The following is a 17286-nucleotide window of genomic DNA, read 5'->3' on the forward strand; positions in this document are numbered from 1 at the left end:
TCTTCCGGGGCTCGCTGCAGGTTTGTCAAGGAGCACAGCACAGCAGGCACAATTTGTCAAAATGGTCTGAAAACTGACAACATATCTCTGGCATTGAGTGAGTTTTTAAAAAAGTAACATTCAGGGTAATCTGACATCTGTTCTCAGACAGCTATCGGGTCTGACAATAGGGAATGTAAGCACAATAGGATGTCACATGAAGAGGTCTGAATTTCACATTGTTTCTTCTCCTTTATGCTGGAATAACTTCTTAGCAGTGTAGAAAACCTACTTCTCACCCTTTCACATTCTCCTGGCAGATCTTTGAATATTAATGCTGTCTCTGGCATCCATGAGTCAAAGCACTCTGTGCTGGGTTGATGAGGGTTGTAGGACATGAGCGACATCCTCATCTCCTGCACAGGCAGCGAGCAAAGTCCCCGGGCTGCAGTGGCACCTCATGCTGCGGTACAGGGCAGCACTCACTTGGCAGGACCCTGGCCTGGGAATCGGGAGGCCGAGATTTATCGAGCAGCTCTGGCACTGGCTTGCCTTTTGTCCATGCTCTGCTGGTGACGTCAAAAGCACGGTGACTGTTCTTTAGAGAAGCACTGAAGTTCAGGACGGTTGAGCTCATTGTACCATCCAAGCCCTTCAACTTCTCCCTCTGCTATACCAAATGGCAAGCAGGAGCAGGAGACACAGCCCCACCATCATGTTATGGACCCTAATCCTCAAAATTAGTCCCAAGTTACTGTAGGTACCATTTAAAACTACAACATTCAAACAATAGCTTCTGAAATATTCACCTCCTCCTCCTCCTCTTTTTGTCCTTATTAAAAGCTATTGAATATTTCTAATGTGACAGGAAACATCCTCTGTTGTTTCGCCACTATATGTGACTGAAATGAAGCTGCTTGCCTGCACAGAGGTACCACCTGTGAATGCTTTGCTATTCTGGGCCCTGTACAGGTTGGAGCCTAACTTATTTTAACTATTGCAGTCTCGGCTACCTTGTAAAGTTCTTCCAGGCCATTAAAGCTTGATGGGGTTTTACCCTCTCAGCTAACAGAGACCCAGAAAAATACATGGATTCTGTTAAAATACAAAATGCAATCGGTTTAGTCAATTAGGAGATGAACTTCATCCTCTCTCCTGTGTTCGCTGGTCAGATGCTTTGAGATCCTTGCTGCCCACCAGGACATAGTCTCCTTCTCTGCCACCCTTTTAGACAGAGGTCATGGAATAACAGACATGGTAAGGACCTGGGGGGCAGCTCGGGTGTAGTAAGTCTGCATTTGATCAGCACTGGAAAATCACCCAGTCGTTACTCCTGCCTTCCATGCACGATCATTTTCTCCCTTGCGGTTATAAATACATTCAATCAAAATGAGCGTGTTTTACTTCTCTTTGTAAACAATGCAAATGCAATGCAAACATTTCACTGTCTGCTGCTCAGTATTTCTGCATAATCTGGCAATCCTGCACAGAGCAGATAAAATGGTAGGGAAGGAAAGTTCTTAGCTCATTTCTCTTTTCTGGCAAAGGCATTATGTCTAATGGCAGGACACTCAATCTGTCTGCCCGTGATACGCAAACATTTCATGTCTAAGTCTTGCTGTAGTGTCACCTCTGTTGGGGTCCTGGGAGGTGTTGCAGTCCCTGGTTCCTGCCACAACTCCCTGTTCCTGGTTGGAAGCCATCACCGCCCCATCAAACACCAGTTTTAGCAAATCAGCAAATTCAGACAGGAAAGTCTTGAACAATTACTTCTTTCCTGCTGCCCAGCTCTCAGCTCGCTGCCTACGTGCCATGATGCACAGCATGGCAGTGTTTTGGCAGGGGGCTTTCCTTGTGGGCCAGTTGCCTGTATGTCTGTGTGTGCACTCATTGCTCAGGCCCCCCATTCAGCTCCATAAATCACCCTGCTGCTGGCCGTAGTGTGGCACAACCTACAAGGTGCAAACACACCTTCTTGCAAACCTGCAGCTGCAGCGCATCCTGACAGGGAGGCTGGGGGTGTCTGCCAGCTCCGGGTTTCCCTGTAGCATCAGGGCAGCAGCTTTATACATGCCGTGTTACAGCCAGCAGGCAGGTGGGGTGGCTTTCATAGCGCCATGGAATAGAATCATAGCGGGCTTGTCTCTACTCAGCGTTAAACCACATTAAGCACGTAGTCCTTACGTTCATTTTTCCTTGGTTTGACAGGACTCCAGGGTGCCACAACTCATGTTTGAAACTTAAAGCAATGATGTGGCATTCAGTGCAGCTAACGATGGGCAGCCTGACCCTGCCAACTGCTATGTTAAAAAGTAATGGAAGAAGAAACCCAAACACCTATGGAAGCTGTTCCACGCATAGCAGAGGAGGTACAAAGGGCATAAAAGTAATACGGTAAGCTGCCCTTCAGGTCACCCGTTAAGTGTCATAAAGATGGGCCAGTCTGGATGTTTCCCAGCTCCTGCAGCAGTAGCATGGACCACGAGTTTGCACCAGGAAGTATCCAGCTCCCTCCTTGTGCAGACGGCTCATGGCATAGCACCAAGCCCAGAGACAGGTGTGGCGTGCCCCAGGCAGGCTGTGCTTTCCTGGCCAGGTCTTCTCCATCCCTTGGTGCTGCTCCATGCTCCTCAGAGCCTGCTTAGGACCGCTCACCGCTGACCGAAGCAGTATCGGAGTAGCTGGGTTCAGCTGCCAGCAGGCAGGGTTTTGCTGAAGCTGTGTACGTGTTTGCTTTCCTTGCCGTGCTGCGGTGTGCGATGCCTTCAGCCATGGTTCAGCTGCCAAGGAAAGCGGGGGGAGCCCCACGGTCCCCAGCCCCAACTGGACCAGCAAGGTCAGAGGGAGAGAAGCAGAGACACAGAAAGAGGCAGGTGCCAAAGCTGCAGGCCGTGAAAGAGATCAGCTGGCTCTTCACGCTGTACAGCTGTTTCTTTACCCCTCCTGTCCTCCCCTGTTCCTGTCCCCTGCCCAGTCCCTGTCCCTGCATTGCCAGGAGCACACGTTGGTAGAAAGGTCTGAAAAATCAGGACCATTTCTAGTCTGTGGGAACAAAGGGTTTCCTTTGTTGTAATTCCTCTGCTCAGCTCTGTGCAAGGCCCTCGCATGGGGCACTGCGACACACGCCCTGTATAATGGAGACAAAAGCAGATTACTGTGGGGATGCCTGAAAAGAAACTGTGACTTGTTCCCTTGTTGCTACAATCTTGTTTACTTGCTGTGCTTTGCAGGAAGCAATTCATACAGGTTTCTTTTGCATAACAATAGTAAAGGCTTTTTGTGGTGAAAAAAAAACAACACCACAAAATAGGGGAGAAGAGGGTGAGGATTTATCACAGAGGCGAACACAGCCTTGCCTGAAACAGTTTATGCTGTTCATGGCATTTATGCCAAATGAAATGATCAGTTTCTGCTTCCTTAATGTTGTCTCCCAGTGTCATGGCCCTGATGCAGCATGACAGAGGGCTTGAGGTGAAGGGCGGGAGGCTCAAAGGCAGTGTTAAACTCATTTCAGTGCTGGCCCATGACAGGAGAGAGCAGGGAGAGAGGGCAGCAGCTGGGCTTTGCTAAGGCTGGGCTGCTGCACATCTTGGCTTGGTGTTGGTGGTTTGGGTTTGTTTTTCGGCAAATGCTTGGAAGAAAGTAGGCCTGGGTTAAAGGTCAGGTTTAACATGCTCTTGGTGTCTCTTGTGTTTCTGCAGCCTCGTCTTGCTGCCTCCATCTCAGCCTGGCCATCTGCAGTCCTGGCACCTCTGCAGCAACTCTGGTGGCCTTCAGCAGTGTGCACAACAAGAGAGGCACTCAGCTTAGCAGGGCTCTTTTCTGCAAGGAAATGAGGCTTTTGCAGTTGTGCTGGATGTTCATCAGCTGTTCTCCCTGGAGAGGTGAGCACACACAGCAGGTTGGTGGCACGGAGCGGGCGTCCCTTCTGGAGGTGCTCCCTGAAATGAGGACCTCAGCAGGTGCCCTGTCAGCTGAGGTTAAAACCAGCCGTGCCCTGCTCTGGCACATGCTGCCACTTTGCAAAAGTAGGGGGAAGACGGGTTTGAATGGACAGTTGAAGATAACATGGAAAAAGGTTTTTAAGTCTTGCCATGTGATCATTTTTAAATAGAGACACACACAAAGACTCAGGATGGCTCTCAGCTGGGCTGAGTGCATCAGAGGCTGCACCCAGCTGCCTGTTTTTGGCAGCATCCCCTCTGGGAAGATGCACAGCCCCCCTGTGGTCCCGGGGCTCTTCCAGGGGCACATTGCTCTCAAGGACATTCAAGGCTCTGCCCGTGCAATTCAGTTTAATCTCATCATGCCATATCCCCCTTCTCCCGCTTTTTTCCTCCAGCTGTTGTTTCTCTGGTTGCTGGGACAAGTTGAGGCTGTCCCCATGCCAGTCTGGGCATTAAATAGCGACCCCTGGCCTGGTGGCTGCGCTGGGAGCTGGAGGTGGGTCAGGTTTGGGAACAGCAGTCCCCAGGTGAGCACCAGAGGTCAGTAAGGAGCAAAGGCCAGAGCTGTTCGGTTTGATGTTTTTGGCTCGCTTTTGAAAAACCTTCAAAATCAGTTTTGCCCAAGGAAGGAGCAGGTCGAGAACAACAGATCCTGCCTTGGGGCTGGAGGGAGGGGGCAGGGACACTTTCACAGTGCCCCTGCAGTGTCCCCAGGAGCCTGCCTGGGACATGGGGTCAGGGAGCTAAAACAACCCCACACCTGCAGCCCCTCCATATCACCAAATCTTCAAGAGGCTCAATCAAATGTCTTGACTGAGTTATTCCAAAATGCTCCCGGCATTCCAGCTGGCAAACATTTGGTGATGCTGTTGCAAAAATGACTCAGGAGGACAAGTTTCCAGCTCAGCCTTCCTGGGCTGAGAGATGTGGGCAATACGGAACGCTCCAGCCACAACCTTTCAGGTAAGACCTCAGCTACACCCTCTCACAGTACTGGTCCCAGCTAGCTGTTACACTTGCACATTGAGTCTTTTTTTTTTTTTTTCCCCCCTGGGATCCCCACAGAAGCTGCTCCTGGGCTCTTTTTCTACTCAGTTTATTTATTCTAATGTGTTGTCCCCAGATAGCCTTGCCTTTACAGGCAGGTTTGTCTTTTGCAGCTTTTCCCAGGGCCTCATTGCACTTTAACTAAATCAAACTTAAAAAAAACAACAACAACAACAAAAACAACCAAGCAAAAACAAAAAAAACACCACCAACAACCACCAAGGCATCGCAGCCTCACAGTTAAATACAAACATACACGGGAGGCTCAGGCCTTGAATCTCCTGGGGTCCATTGTGCCACTGGGCCCCACAAGGCCCCCATGGTCCCCATGGTCCCCATCCCAGGTCCAGCCCTGGGCAGCACCCCCCAGCCTTCACTGAACGCCGAAGGAGCTGGCATTTGAGGCTGGTTAAAAGCTGAAGAGCCGAGGCATTTCCTGGGAGTGAGCTCTTTGCACAGCCTGACTCTGCCTGTGTGATGGGCACTGTGTAATCCTGGCAGAGGAGTTTAGTTGAGAGAGCATTATGGTCAGACTAAAGTAGCCAAGGGGCAGTTCATTTGCTGCCTTCTGGTCTTCTGGTTTGACTTTTTCTAGCATCAGGCAGCAATGTACAAAATATTTCCCGGGCCACTCAGAGATGTACACGAGATGTATTCAGCCCCTGTGACTTAGCAATAGCTGCCGTGACTTCAGTGGTGCTGTTTGTTGTGGGGTTTTTTTTTTAAAAGTCTTCTGTTTTTTTTTTTTTAACTTGGTACAATCTTCTGTTTTGTTTGTTTTAAATGGGATATTCATCGACTTCTTTGCAGCTTTACAGTTGTATATTTTGTAAATTGAGTGCAAGCTTTAAAGAGCTTTCTCTGATTTGTGGGGCTGCTCCACTGCTACTGAAATGTTGACCCCCCCCCCCCCCCCCCTCCCCCCCCCCCCCCCCCCCCGCCTATGTGGTCCCAGACTTTACCGCCAGTGGTACGGGGCCAGCAGCTGCTGCTTGCTTTGCTCTTGGTGAGTGCAGAGCTCGGCAGCGCGCTGCCCGCCCGCGCTCAGCACCCGGGGTGCAGCTGAGCTGTGCTGGGACAAAATGCTGCTGCTGCACAAGGCAGCCAGGGCTGCTGCTGGAAGCCACAGCCACATGCTGGGCAGAGCTCCAAAGCCTGCTGCTGGTGTGGTTGTGGTGGGTCATCCAGCCCTGCAGCTAGTGTTTTTCTTTTCTTTTACTGCACGATCAACCTTTATTCAGAAATGAGTCTTCATGTCTGAATAATTTCATATGCACTTGCCCATCTGTTTCATGAAAGACATGGATAACCTCGTGCAGCATGAAACTGCCTGCAAAAGCTAAATTGTGCTTGTCAGCAGCAGCTTAAACACCTGAATTTAATAGCCTTTGCAGGCCTTGTCTGAATGAGTGACAGAGGGCTTTAAATTAATATTGTTTCAGAGGAAAATAGCTGGTTGATTAATCTTTTTTTTTTTTCTTTTTTTTTGGGGGGAGGGGCAGGTAAATCAAACCCACCTGGTGACAGTGAATTGGGGTGGGAAGGGTGTATTTAATAACAGACTCGTCTGTCTCGTGTCTGGAATTTATTTGTTCTGAAGCACTGCTAAACTTTTACAGCAATGATAGCAGGAGGTTTTCATGTTCATATCTCAGACTTCGCATCAGACACCATTTCCTCCACGCCGTATTAGCTCAGCCACAGCCTGTGACAGTGCACGTCTCCTGGTGCGCAGGAAGGACGCAGTGCTGCAGCAGCAGCCAGGGCTCGGTGCTCGGGCCCTGCTGGGTGCCAGGTGGCCACCCTGTCCCCAGAGCCCTCCTGGGAAGGCAGGGGCTTCTGGCAGCACACCTTCCTGCTGGCGAGCAGGACTTCAGCAGTCCCTGGGGAAAATGCGGGTCATAATCCCTCATAATTCATGGAGCATGCATGCTTAATAACATAAAACTGGCAGCTTTGCAGCAAGCAGCGCTGGCACTAAGAGCTGTGTTCCTGATGCTCTCCAGCTGACGCCTTCGTCTGCCTTTGCGGCGTTGACTGAAACCAGGCAGGCCTGTTCAGAGAGGTGCCACGTGAGCACCTGGCACAGCAAAGGGAATTGTACATGGCTGTGAAATGACCTTTCCAGGCTAGTGGGTATAAAATGTTGAGGTCATTCCTGAAACAAATAGTTGCAATCCAGGGAGACTGGAGTATTTTAAAATGCGCCTCAAAGAGCCAAATGACCTTTACCGTTTCGCACTAAATTTAAAATGCTCTCCAGAGTCCTGGTAATGCAGTTAGCCAGAGAGGCAGATTCAGGGCAGTGAGAGCATTTTGATGTCGGGTGTGTGCCAGAACCCGAGGGATTAACTCCAGCATTCACAGCAGACAAGGTGCTGGGAAGGGGCCATGGGACCCTGCAGGGTGGGTGCTTGGCTGGGGGTGTGCCTTGGGTCAGCCCCTTGGGTGAGGGCTGCATGCAGCCACCCCAGTTTTTAGCTGGCTGTGAAGGTGCAGCTGCCAAAGCTAGCGTAATGGCTTGGCCAAGGCTGCAGTGGTGGGAGGGTGGGTAACACAGTGGTGTGCAAATACTTATGCAGTCTGCATGCTTGAATGTGTTTTTTTTTTTTTTTTTTAATTGTATTTAAGGCATTGGGGTTTTGTGTTTTAATAAACTGCACCCTCCCCCCCCCAGCGAAGCTGTACACCAACCTGACTGCGGCTGGGGCTGCCATGGGGTTAAGGCGCTGCAGCAGGTCCCCATGCAGGTGAGCTGGCACACAGGGCAGCAGGACTGAAACCATTCACAGGCTTTGTGCGCATCCCATGATGGTCACAGCGCAGAGCCCTGTGACATAACAAGGTGGTGTTGGTGTTCCGGACACCCAGCGGCAGGGAAGAAGGGGGTTGCTGCTGGAGCTGGCCTTGGTGTCATGGGGGCAGTCCCAGGCTACCCGCATTGGAGTTTCAGTCATGCTGTGCTCCCAGGCTGCCATGGCTTTGGGGTCTGCTCAGCCTTGCTGACTCTTGGGTGGCACCCAGCTGTCCTCCAGATGCTCCCTGCCTGCAGCTGGGGAGGCCGCCCCACAGCTTGCTGGCCTTCACCTGGCTCTGGGCCATCCCGTGTGCGGGTGCCTTTCCATTTTGCCAGGGGGAGGGCCAAGCTCCCAGCAGCCCCCCAGGCAGCGCCGCCTGCAGGTAAGGACAGGGCCACCCCAGCCCAGGTGCCCTGCGCGAGGCTTCAGCACCCAAGGCCAGGACAGGAGCAGGGGCTGTGTTGCTGGAAATGCTCGATCCCTGGGAACAAATTCCACATGGACACAGAGGCGTTTTATTTCATATTTTATTGAATTTCATTTATATTAAATTAAAAATATATTTCTGACAGATTCATGTAACAAAAAGGCAGAACAGTTTTCAAATTGTTCAGCTGGGATGAGCGTGGGTTGATGCAAGGTGGGTCGCAGTCTACATTTGCCTTAACAAACAGATAAAGCTCTACCCCAAGGACCATGAGGAGAAACTCGGGACTGCACACGGGGGAAAAAGTATAACCACACAAAAGAGAAGATCCACAGGCTTCTCCCCAGCCTCCAAACAAGACAAAAGGGGAGGGGAGGGGGAAAAAAAAAGAAAAAACAAGAAACCATGAAAAGAAGGGAAATTATGCTAAAATATGTACCTAATATTAACCCAGGTCAGTAAGTATTTTAACAGTGCGTAATCCTCAATAGCTAAAATATGAGAAACAAAAGGTTAAAGTAACATTACGCCACACACAATTGGCATACCCTACTGTGTAAGCAAGTGCAGAAAGTCTGAACACACCACAATAGTGCTAAAACACAGAATCACACAGAATGCCAAAAATGGTATTTCTAATCAAAACCAGAGGGTGGGAAGGGAAGGAAAGAAAAGGGGAGGAGCGGCATAAATCACAAGCAAATTACCTATATACAAATCAACCCTAAGGACAATTATGTTCCAAATAATGGTGTCCACAAGGAAAATAAAAGCAACATTATCCTTATTTACAAATGCAACTAGCTGTGTCTTTAACAAGCTATAAAAATACTATTCACATTTTCAAAGTAACATACAGTAGTTTTTGTATTTTTGTTTCAGAAAGGCAGCTAACTCTGAATGCATCACTCTGCACGAAATGAGCGTCTTCCCCAACATGCTGATGCTTCTCTTCTTCTGAAGGTACTTCATAAGGCAGAAGTAGTTAGTGTGTAACACCTCTGTGCACTATAAACACATGGAGAATTGCCTAAAAACCCTCCCCATCCCTGCTTTGCCTATCTCCCGGCAGGCAGCTGTGCTGGTTTGGGAGGTGCTGTGAGGGGTGCCCACCTCGCAGGAGCTCTGTGCTCTTCCTGCTTCGCCTCCCAGACCGGGCCCAGCCTTGGATTTTGAGGGGGCAGCAGTGTTGTCCTCCAGGCTTGGGAATTTGAGCCTCACCAGGACGAATACCTAGTTTGAGACCGCAAGGTTAAGAAATGTATTTTGGAGAGGTTGTTTTGGATAGTCTGTTTTTAGAAACAGACTTCTTTTTCCCCTCAGTTTCCCCTCCATACACTAGGGCTGCTACCTCTTTAGAAATTCTAACTTAGGATGTTGGGGAAATTTCAAAAACTAGGCCAAAAAAAAAAAAGGTTAAAACCACTATGAATAATGTACTGAATGTGCACCAATTTACAACACGAAATGCTATTAAATAACGGTGATTTTTCTTTGATCTGCATTTTCTCCTCAACATACCCCACCATGAAGACACATACCCAGCAAATACCTTCAGTCCCCATCTCCAAAGGAACACTGGTTGTAGTGCATTCAAAGTTAGCTACCCCTTACACAGCTGCTCAGTTAATAATCGACCCATTTAACAACAGTACCAGTTTATGCTACATATGTCATAGTACCTTACCTCAAAAGAACGGCATACATATCTACACTTATAAAATACCATTCACAGTTTCTTACTGTGGTTATCCAAAAAGGGTTAGTCTTCAGAGTGCTATGGACAATACAGTGCTTTTATCCCTAAGAGGGCTCAAAGCCTGGGCAGGGCGTGGGGACAGTGGCTCTGCGGTGACAGCCAAAGCTGGATGTATGCACGTGCCCTGGTCACAGCAACCACCCCGAGCCGTCAGCAAGAGGGTGCTGTGTAAGGTGCACCTCTGCCCTGGTGGCTTCATGCACGATGCGCTTGGAGCACAACTTCATGGCTTTTTTTTTTTTCACTGGGGAGGGGAAAGAACTGGGATGTAACTACTCGCATGGCATAATACCTTACAAGCCTCTCTTTAACCCCCCCCCCCCCCACCAAGGTCCAAAGGGCTCTCTTAAAATAAAGGAGAAAAAAACCATAGCACTGACTGCTCTCACTTCCTCATTGGGAAAGCAACCTTAGCTGTCCCTCTCACACCTCCTCCTTTCTCAGCACAGCCCCTAACTGGAGGATGCCTTGGGTGGGACCGTTTCTTCAGCCTGGCACTGGTCACAAGAGGCACATGGCTGCAGTTCAGGTAAGTAAGTCCCACCGTGTCCCACCACCGCCAGGTGGGCTTTAACACCCGCCAGCTTCCCCAGAAGGTGCTCCGCATTGCCCAGCTCTACACAGTGATCACAGCTGATGCCACAGGGCAATGAAGACAGCTGTAGCTTCAGTCCTTTCCCCAAGAGCAGTGAGCCTACTAGCATCATCAAGTACTACTGCACAGAACAGTAGGAGTATGTGCTAAAATAAAATAAGGGTGGACACAAATCATTTTTGCACATTTCAAAGTGGTGCTTCTAACTGTGGAACTTTGTTATTTATTCCTGGTTTGTAACGGTGGCTATTTCTACTTGCATACCACTTAGCAAAAGAGAAAAAATGAAGTGGGGGCATGCTCCAAGCAGCCAAGCTGCAGAGGCTGCCCTGGTGGATGACCGTGCTTCCTGTCCCGTGAGGAAGTGTGAACCCTGCAGACCCCCAGGCCCTGCCCATTCACAGCCCTGGCTTTCTGAAGTAACATTTGAACCTAAATCCAGGACGTGTAACAGACAAGCTGTTTTGTCAGCAGCAGAGGTTTACAATCCAGGGTAATGGGAACATTACAACTGACAGATCTAGAAATGAACAGTCTTTTTATGTTATTGCATGTAAAAACATCTTTTAGAAAATACAGAAGAATTCCGGGCGATTCTGTCTCCTTTGAGGTGATCTTTAAGAGCCAAAGAGGTTACTGATAACCTGAGGCCTGAGTCCGGTTCTTGCTAAAACCTATTTTCTACCAGTCCTCCTCATGCTAAAGAGCCTTCAAAGCAGAACACCTACTTGAGCTTCCGAATTTTGAAATCTGATTGGGAAATCAAGGTGGAAAACCTGATTCTCCACTTGTGCAGAACAAGGGAAAACAGAGCCCAGCAGGCGAGTGGTGCCCCTTTACACTGAAGCAGATGCCCCAGCTGCCAGTCCCTGGGGCAGTGACGTTAACTCCCATTCCCTGCCACTGAATGGGTGGACGGACAGACACATGTACCACAGTGGCTGTTGGTTTCTGGAAAGATTCCTGCCCATGGTGCACAGGGCTCCTGAAGGCAGCCAGGCTTTGTTACCCTGGGAATTGCAGGACCAGGAAAACCTAGTTCTGACTTGTACCAAAGCCTCCTCATCTCCTGCACAGCCCAACAGAGCCCACGTAGGCCCTTTGTTTGCACCACCACCGTGACACAGGACACCTCCACAGACACCCCATCAGAAAAACAATACCAGATTTTTTGTTAACACCTGAGTTTCCCAAGGTCTAGCCTTAAAAAAAAAATAAAACCAAAGGACAAGAAACAATCAGGAACACACATACCAAAAAACCCACCCCAAGCTTTATTTCCAGACCCATGTCACAGCTGGCACTCCCCACCTGGACTGCCCGGCTCCAGCTGGCTGCAGCAGGTTTTGGAGCAGCTGGGGCCACGCTGGTCTTTAAGAGCTGCTGTTTTCCTTGTGTCGAGGCTGAGCCTGGTGGTGGCTGAGGGCAGGGGTATGCTCCTGTGTAATTCCCACCCAAATCTTGATTGGAAATAAGCGCTGGATCCACTGCATGTGTGCAGGCTGCCTGGCCCCTGCAGCACATAAACACAACTGCCCCTAACACTCAATTTCTGGGCTTACCAGAAGTTGCCCTGTGGACAGGAAGGGAAGATCTCTCCTCATTAACTCAGAGAAACACAAGAAATGAGATCACTGCATACAACTCCCACAGTCAAGAATTCATTTTCTACTAAGTGGTAAAAACCAGGGTCAACACAACTTTATTTATTTCTGTAGAAAGATCTCTGGGCTGAGCTTAAGGTACCTGACACAGATCCATGTGGTGGCTCCTGCTGCTGATACGCACTCAGATTTATTTCCATTGCTTGCTACCTGGGAGGGATGACCAGTTTGGAAACAAGTTATAAATACTCTGCTACATCTGAGCAAATGGCCGTGTAAGCACATCTCCTTAGCTATTGTACAGAAAAATTTGAAAAAGAACTGAAAAAGGAAGTCAGGAGAAGTTGATTTCGGTCAATTACGTTACAGCAAATCAATCCAGCTTCCACATCTGTTTGAAATAGCCCTCAGCTAGGCAGGTAACATCTAAGACAAGTATCACTGCGAGAGATTAGGTAAAATAAGCTGTTGTTCTCCTTCATTTAGCACGTGTGCTTTGTGCCTTGGACAAAGGCTGATACACATGCAGGTATCTGCTCTTGAAAAGTTATTCACTGCTCTTGCATCGTGCATGCTATGATAAGCAAAGGGAAAACATTTATAAATAGGTGTCTGCATTATAAAATCCATAAAAACTGACAGTGGTGTGTATAGATACCATTGTAGAGCCAGAGAATTTATCAGAGCTGGAGAAAATAATTCTGCCCATGCTCTCACCTACTGCTTTGTGCTGACAAAATGCAATTTGTGGGTGGAAATACCCCTTTTTTCCCACAAACCTGTGAATATTCCTTACAAAGCCTGAACTTCATCTTTCACAATGTAATAGGTGAATATTTGCCCTGATTTTCATGTACATTTGAGTTCCTTGCTCCAAAATACCAGCTATAACCACTAATGCAAACACACGAGTTATGGCCAGGCAGGTGTTTTTGCTGATTAGATTAAAAAAGCCAGTTTTGCTCTTAGTTTCACTGTTTTTCCTTTAACCATGGTTAAACTCAATTTTTGGCAAAGGGACAAAAACCTACTATTTCCAAGGAACTTCCGTTTCAAAGGACAGGTGTACGCTTATGGGCTGTGTTATTCTCATTGGGAGGAAGAAAATGGTTAACCAGGTGCTCAGCACCATGCACATCCATACACTGCAACAAAAGACAACTATAGGCGCAGCAGGAAATGCAAGGAACATTTTTGGCAATTGCAACTCAAACCAAAAGCTCGGAAAAAGAATGCCCATCTGTTAAGCTACAGTTTGTTGAGTTTTCCATCATCACAGACTGCTGTGTTCATTGATCCCTTGTGCTCTCTGCTATTCAAGGTGCATTGAGCACTGCTCAGCCTCACTTCAAGGAACCTCTGTGTTTCCACAATACCTAATATACTACATCATACCCACAGTCAACAGTTAAATTGAATAAATAATTCAAGCTTTCTAAGACGTGTTAAATTGTTAAAGAACACAATTATTTACATATTGACTATTCTAACACCGGTACTACTTAATTATCCGAGAAACAAACAGGCCTTCACCTTCCATTAGCAGCTACACCCTAGCACCATCCTTTCAGGGTTTGGAGATGTGAGCATCTCTCCCCAGTAGCTTTTGCATGCCCCTCTTTGAATTCAAACACAAGCTTACTGCCAGGTTTTTTCTCCATTAGGAGGTACTCTGTTATAAGGCCTTGTTCAGGGACAAACCATCCCATGCCTTCTCCCCTCTACTCCACCTACCTATATCACCTAAGCTGCTGCCACACTGTCAGGCATCTGTGCTCTTGCACCGGTCCTTGTCCCCAAGCAGCTTGGCAATTGCTGCCCAACCTCCCATACCTTTGGCCATACTTCAGATGATACCATGAGCACTACCAGCAAACCTTCCAGAAGCAACGTCTGCAGGACTTCATGCCACAATTCTGCCACCCAGCCCCTGCCCAGTGCCTGCCTCTGTCTCCTATCATGAGTGGTTACGGGAGGGCGCTGGGAGGAGACAAGGTCTCTGGGACGCGTGATGCTCACGGGCCATCGATCCACCTCAGTGCTCCGTGGGTCACTTTGTTCTGCCACCACACACCGCCTTGGTACCACCTGGCCCAACATCTCCTTCCAATAGCGTCAAAGCTCCATACTTGTCCTTGCTGTTTTCGGGCTCCCCAGCTCCGTACTGCATTTACAGGTCTAGCACCTGCCCCGCAGCTGGAGTGCAGCTCAGCTGGCTCGAGCTGGCCTCAACACACGCGGCGCAGAAGCAGGTTGTTGGCAGAACCAACCCTGATGACATGCATCTGCTTTCCACATCCAAGCCTACCAACCAACCCAGGTTTGAAATCTCTTCATACAAGCTGACCCTGAGCCACCAAGATTTGGGTAAATAGTGCATGTCTCTTACTCCTTCCTCTGCTCCCTTATGATTAAAGGTGGCAAGCTGTTCATATGGCAGGATTCTGGAGGAACTTGGTACAATTTCCAGACCACCAGATGTTGCTGGTTTTGTTTCCAGATTACCCCAAGATCTTGACTTTAATAGTACTGAAGTGCATAAACTGAAATACTGTTGCATCATTTAACACTGCCCTCCAACTGGTATTTTTCGCTTAAGATCGCCCTCCAACAGATATTATTTCTTCCCCTTTAAAAGCCTTAACGGATAGAGACACAGACAGATCTACAAGGGTACTTAATATGTCCTTAAGGTTTTCAGTGGGAACTAGGTATGCAAATGCTCTTACGCACAGGTCTCGGCACATCAGGAGCCAGCCATCAGTGTCACTGGCCCCTTCTGCACCCTTCCCAGCTCCATCTGCCTCAGGTCGCTAAAAGCTTTCAGCCACAGTCCTAGATGTTATTTCCAAACAGAGGAGGGTGTGTATGTGGGGTGTCTGCCTAAAATCTGAGGCTGATGAAAGCAGATCTAAGTGCAAGGAGACTGAATTATACTTATTTACACTTTTTGACTGAAAGCTCTGCAAGTCATGCACATTTTGACTTCTCAAACCTCGTATGCGCTTTCTTCTGTGCAAGAGTAATCCTCCTGTTAGAAAAAAGCATTCTGTGCTGTACTGCAAGCCGGAGCAAGGCATTCGTCTCCGCTGATCCCTTTCAGGGCTTGCTCTGCTGTCTGTCACGTGGCAGCAGTAAGAGGTGGTTGCTCCATCACTGTATTCTCTGAAGCAGTCAATGCAATGGCCTCTCTGAACTGGTGGACATTGTTCCAAAGACTTGGTTTGCTTCACTTTGGCATTTCCACAGTCACCCTTTACATATAATTCACTTTTTTTTTTAACTTAAAATTATTATTCTGTATTTTGCTGGTCACTTCCATATTGCTTCATTCAAAATCCAGAAAACAGTTCAAATAAAATCGGAGCTTAAGTGCAAACTAACTTTCCAGTGAACTGCTATGTGCGTTTTCTCCAGTCCAGTGTCTTTCTTCCAGTTTGAAGCACCCTTCCCACCGCCACCCCACAGAACACCAGCAGGCTTCATGACCCATACCGAACTCTCCAGTTCTCCATCTCGTCCTCAGTGTTGCCTGACAGCATCCCCTACTCCTGTCATGATTGCAAAGAAGAAAAAGAGGGAAGAATTTGTTTGGGTCTGTTTACGTACTTATGTTCAGCTGGTATAAACAGGAAAACAAAACTTTTTACATATAAATCTTGATTTCTTGGCCTGTCTTTTAGCTTCAAGAAGAACAGGTTGGAGATGGGGTCTTGTTACTCCTTTCTGAAAGGATTTTTCTCTTTAAAACATTTGTCCTGTTGGCAGATATACAAAAATGGTCATGTCATGCACCAGTTCTGAGCTGGAGTCCCAGTGGTTACCGAAGTGGCACAAAATCATGGTGTGGCTCAGAATAAGGGTTTAGCCGGCTATTAGAGTCACATCATCATTTCTTAGAAAGCCACGATGAAGATCTGAACGATTATGAAAAGCCAGGTTAGCCATTTCCGGTTGCTGGGATAGAAAGTGTTAGAGAAAGAAACTGGATTCTCAATCTCAATTACAATGCTATCACACGTGATATAAAAAATGTCCAATTTTCCCCCTAATAGAAACTGCATTGAGATTTCCAGGAATGCTGTACAGACTCTCATCAGTTCCTCCTGACAGAGACAGCCTCTCTGCGGCTTTCCCTGCAGTGGCTGGGCTGAATCACTGAGAACCAGTTCGACAGCAGGAACACTGCCACTGCCCTTACTGGTACTGCCTGGCTTCTCCGACCGTCTGACCCTCAGATCTGCGGGAAGCACCAGGTTGTACACTCCTCCTTTCAGTCTCTTTCCTTCCTTCCTTTCAGGTTCCCAACCCAATCTGCAAATGACTCCAAGACATCCTTTGACTTGGAAATATCAAAAATGAGTGAACTGGCAAGAAGAGGAAGCTCATGGGAGAAAGAAAGGGAGGTAGGGAGGGGAGAAGAGAAAAGGAGAGAGAGAAAGAGTGAGGCAGCTAGAAGGGGTTGCCTTTCCACTTCTGTAAGACCGTGGTTACTACACCACTGTATTTCTGTGTCTGTAGGGTGGCGGGGGCAGCACAGTGCCAGGCTTCAGGGAGAACTCAGAGAGGTATTCAGGATTCTCTGCCACAATGGGCCGGATCCGTCCATTCTGTTTGTAAAAGTATTTTGTGCTGTACTCTTGCAGGTAGTCCGGGTGCTGGAGGGTGCTTCGTGGGGGCAGGCTGTGATTCCAGTAGTCTGGGTTGTCAAAGGCCTTCTTGGCTTTCTCTGGCAAATTGTTCTTCAGGTACTCAGCATTTTCCAAGGTGTTTGCAAAAGTGTTGAGGTACAATGGCTCATTCACGTACTCATCCTCGGCTTTGGGCTGCCCGTTTGGAGCGTTGTGGTACTCTGGGTTGTCCACAGCTTGGAGATCTCCATTCTTTCGTCGGGAGACAAATGGGTTCTCTTCCACTGGGTTTAGGTAATCTAAGGAAAGATAAAAAAAAATCAATAAGCAAAGAGGGAGAGTTGTCCATCCATGTAGCAAGCCACCTTTTTATATAACTATGAGACTGCACAGGAAGCAGCCTGAGGACTAGTGCATCCTTCCACCCAGCCATTCCACCCAGCCATTCCACCCAACTCCAGATGACATCAGGTGCCAACTATGTTGAACACATACTTGC

At 48.3% G+C, this 17286-nt stretch overlaps 1 protein-coding gene and 1 long non-coding RNA gene across 11 annotated transcripts in view; one reads left to right on the forward strand and one right to left on the reverse strand.

The window, feature by feature from the left end:
• Positions 1-10639, forward strand: part of LOC121072592 — a 46646-nt gene extending 36007 nt beyond the window's left edge. For 2 of the 5 annotated variants that reach the window (XR_005821325.1, XR_005821329.1), the window contains 5 exons: positions 300-2373; positions 3681-3863; positions 4322-4889; positions 7651-8153; positions 9081-10639. This is a non-coding gene — a long non-coding RNA (uncharacterized LOC121072592). The remainder of the gene's footprint in view (positions 1-299; positions 2374-3680; positions 3864-4321; positions 4890-7650; positions 8154-9080) is intronic. The other 3 variants (XR_005821328.1, XR_005821327.1, XR_005821326.1) reach the window with 3 other exon arrangements.
• A 3580-nt stretch (positions 10640-14219) lies between these two features.
• Positions 14220-17286, reverse strand: part of ERBB4 (erb-b2 receptor tyrosine kinase 4) — a 575035-nt gene continuing 571968 nt past the window's right edge. For all 6 annotated transcript variants that reach the window (XM_040562317.1, XM_040562315.1, XM_040562314.1 and 3 more), the window contains one exon: positions 14220-17086. In XM_040562317.1, coding sequence (XP_040418251.1) covers positions 16650-17086 — 437 coding nt within the window. In that variant the 3' untranslated portion in view covers positions 14220-16649. The remainder of the gene's footprint in view (positions 17087-17286) is intronic.

The sequence above is a fragment of the Cygnus olor genome, chromosome 6 (assembly GCF_009769625.2).
Source record: "Cygnus olor isolate bCygOlo1 chromosome 6, bCygOlo1.pri.v2, whole genome shotgun sequence".
In the NCBI taxonomy this organism is placed as follows: domain Eukaryota; kingdom Metazoa; phylum Chordata; class Aves; order Anseriformes; family Anatidae; genus Cygnus; species Cygnus olor.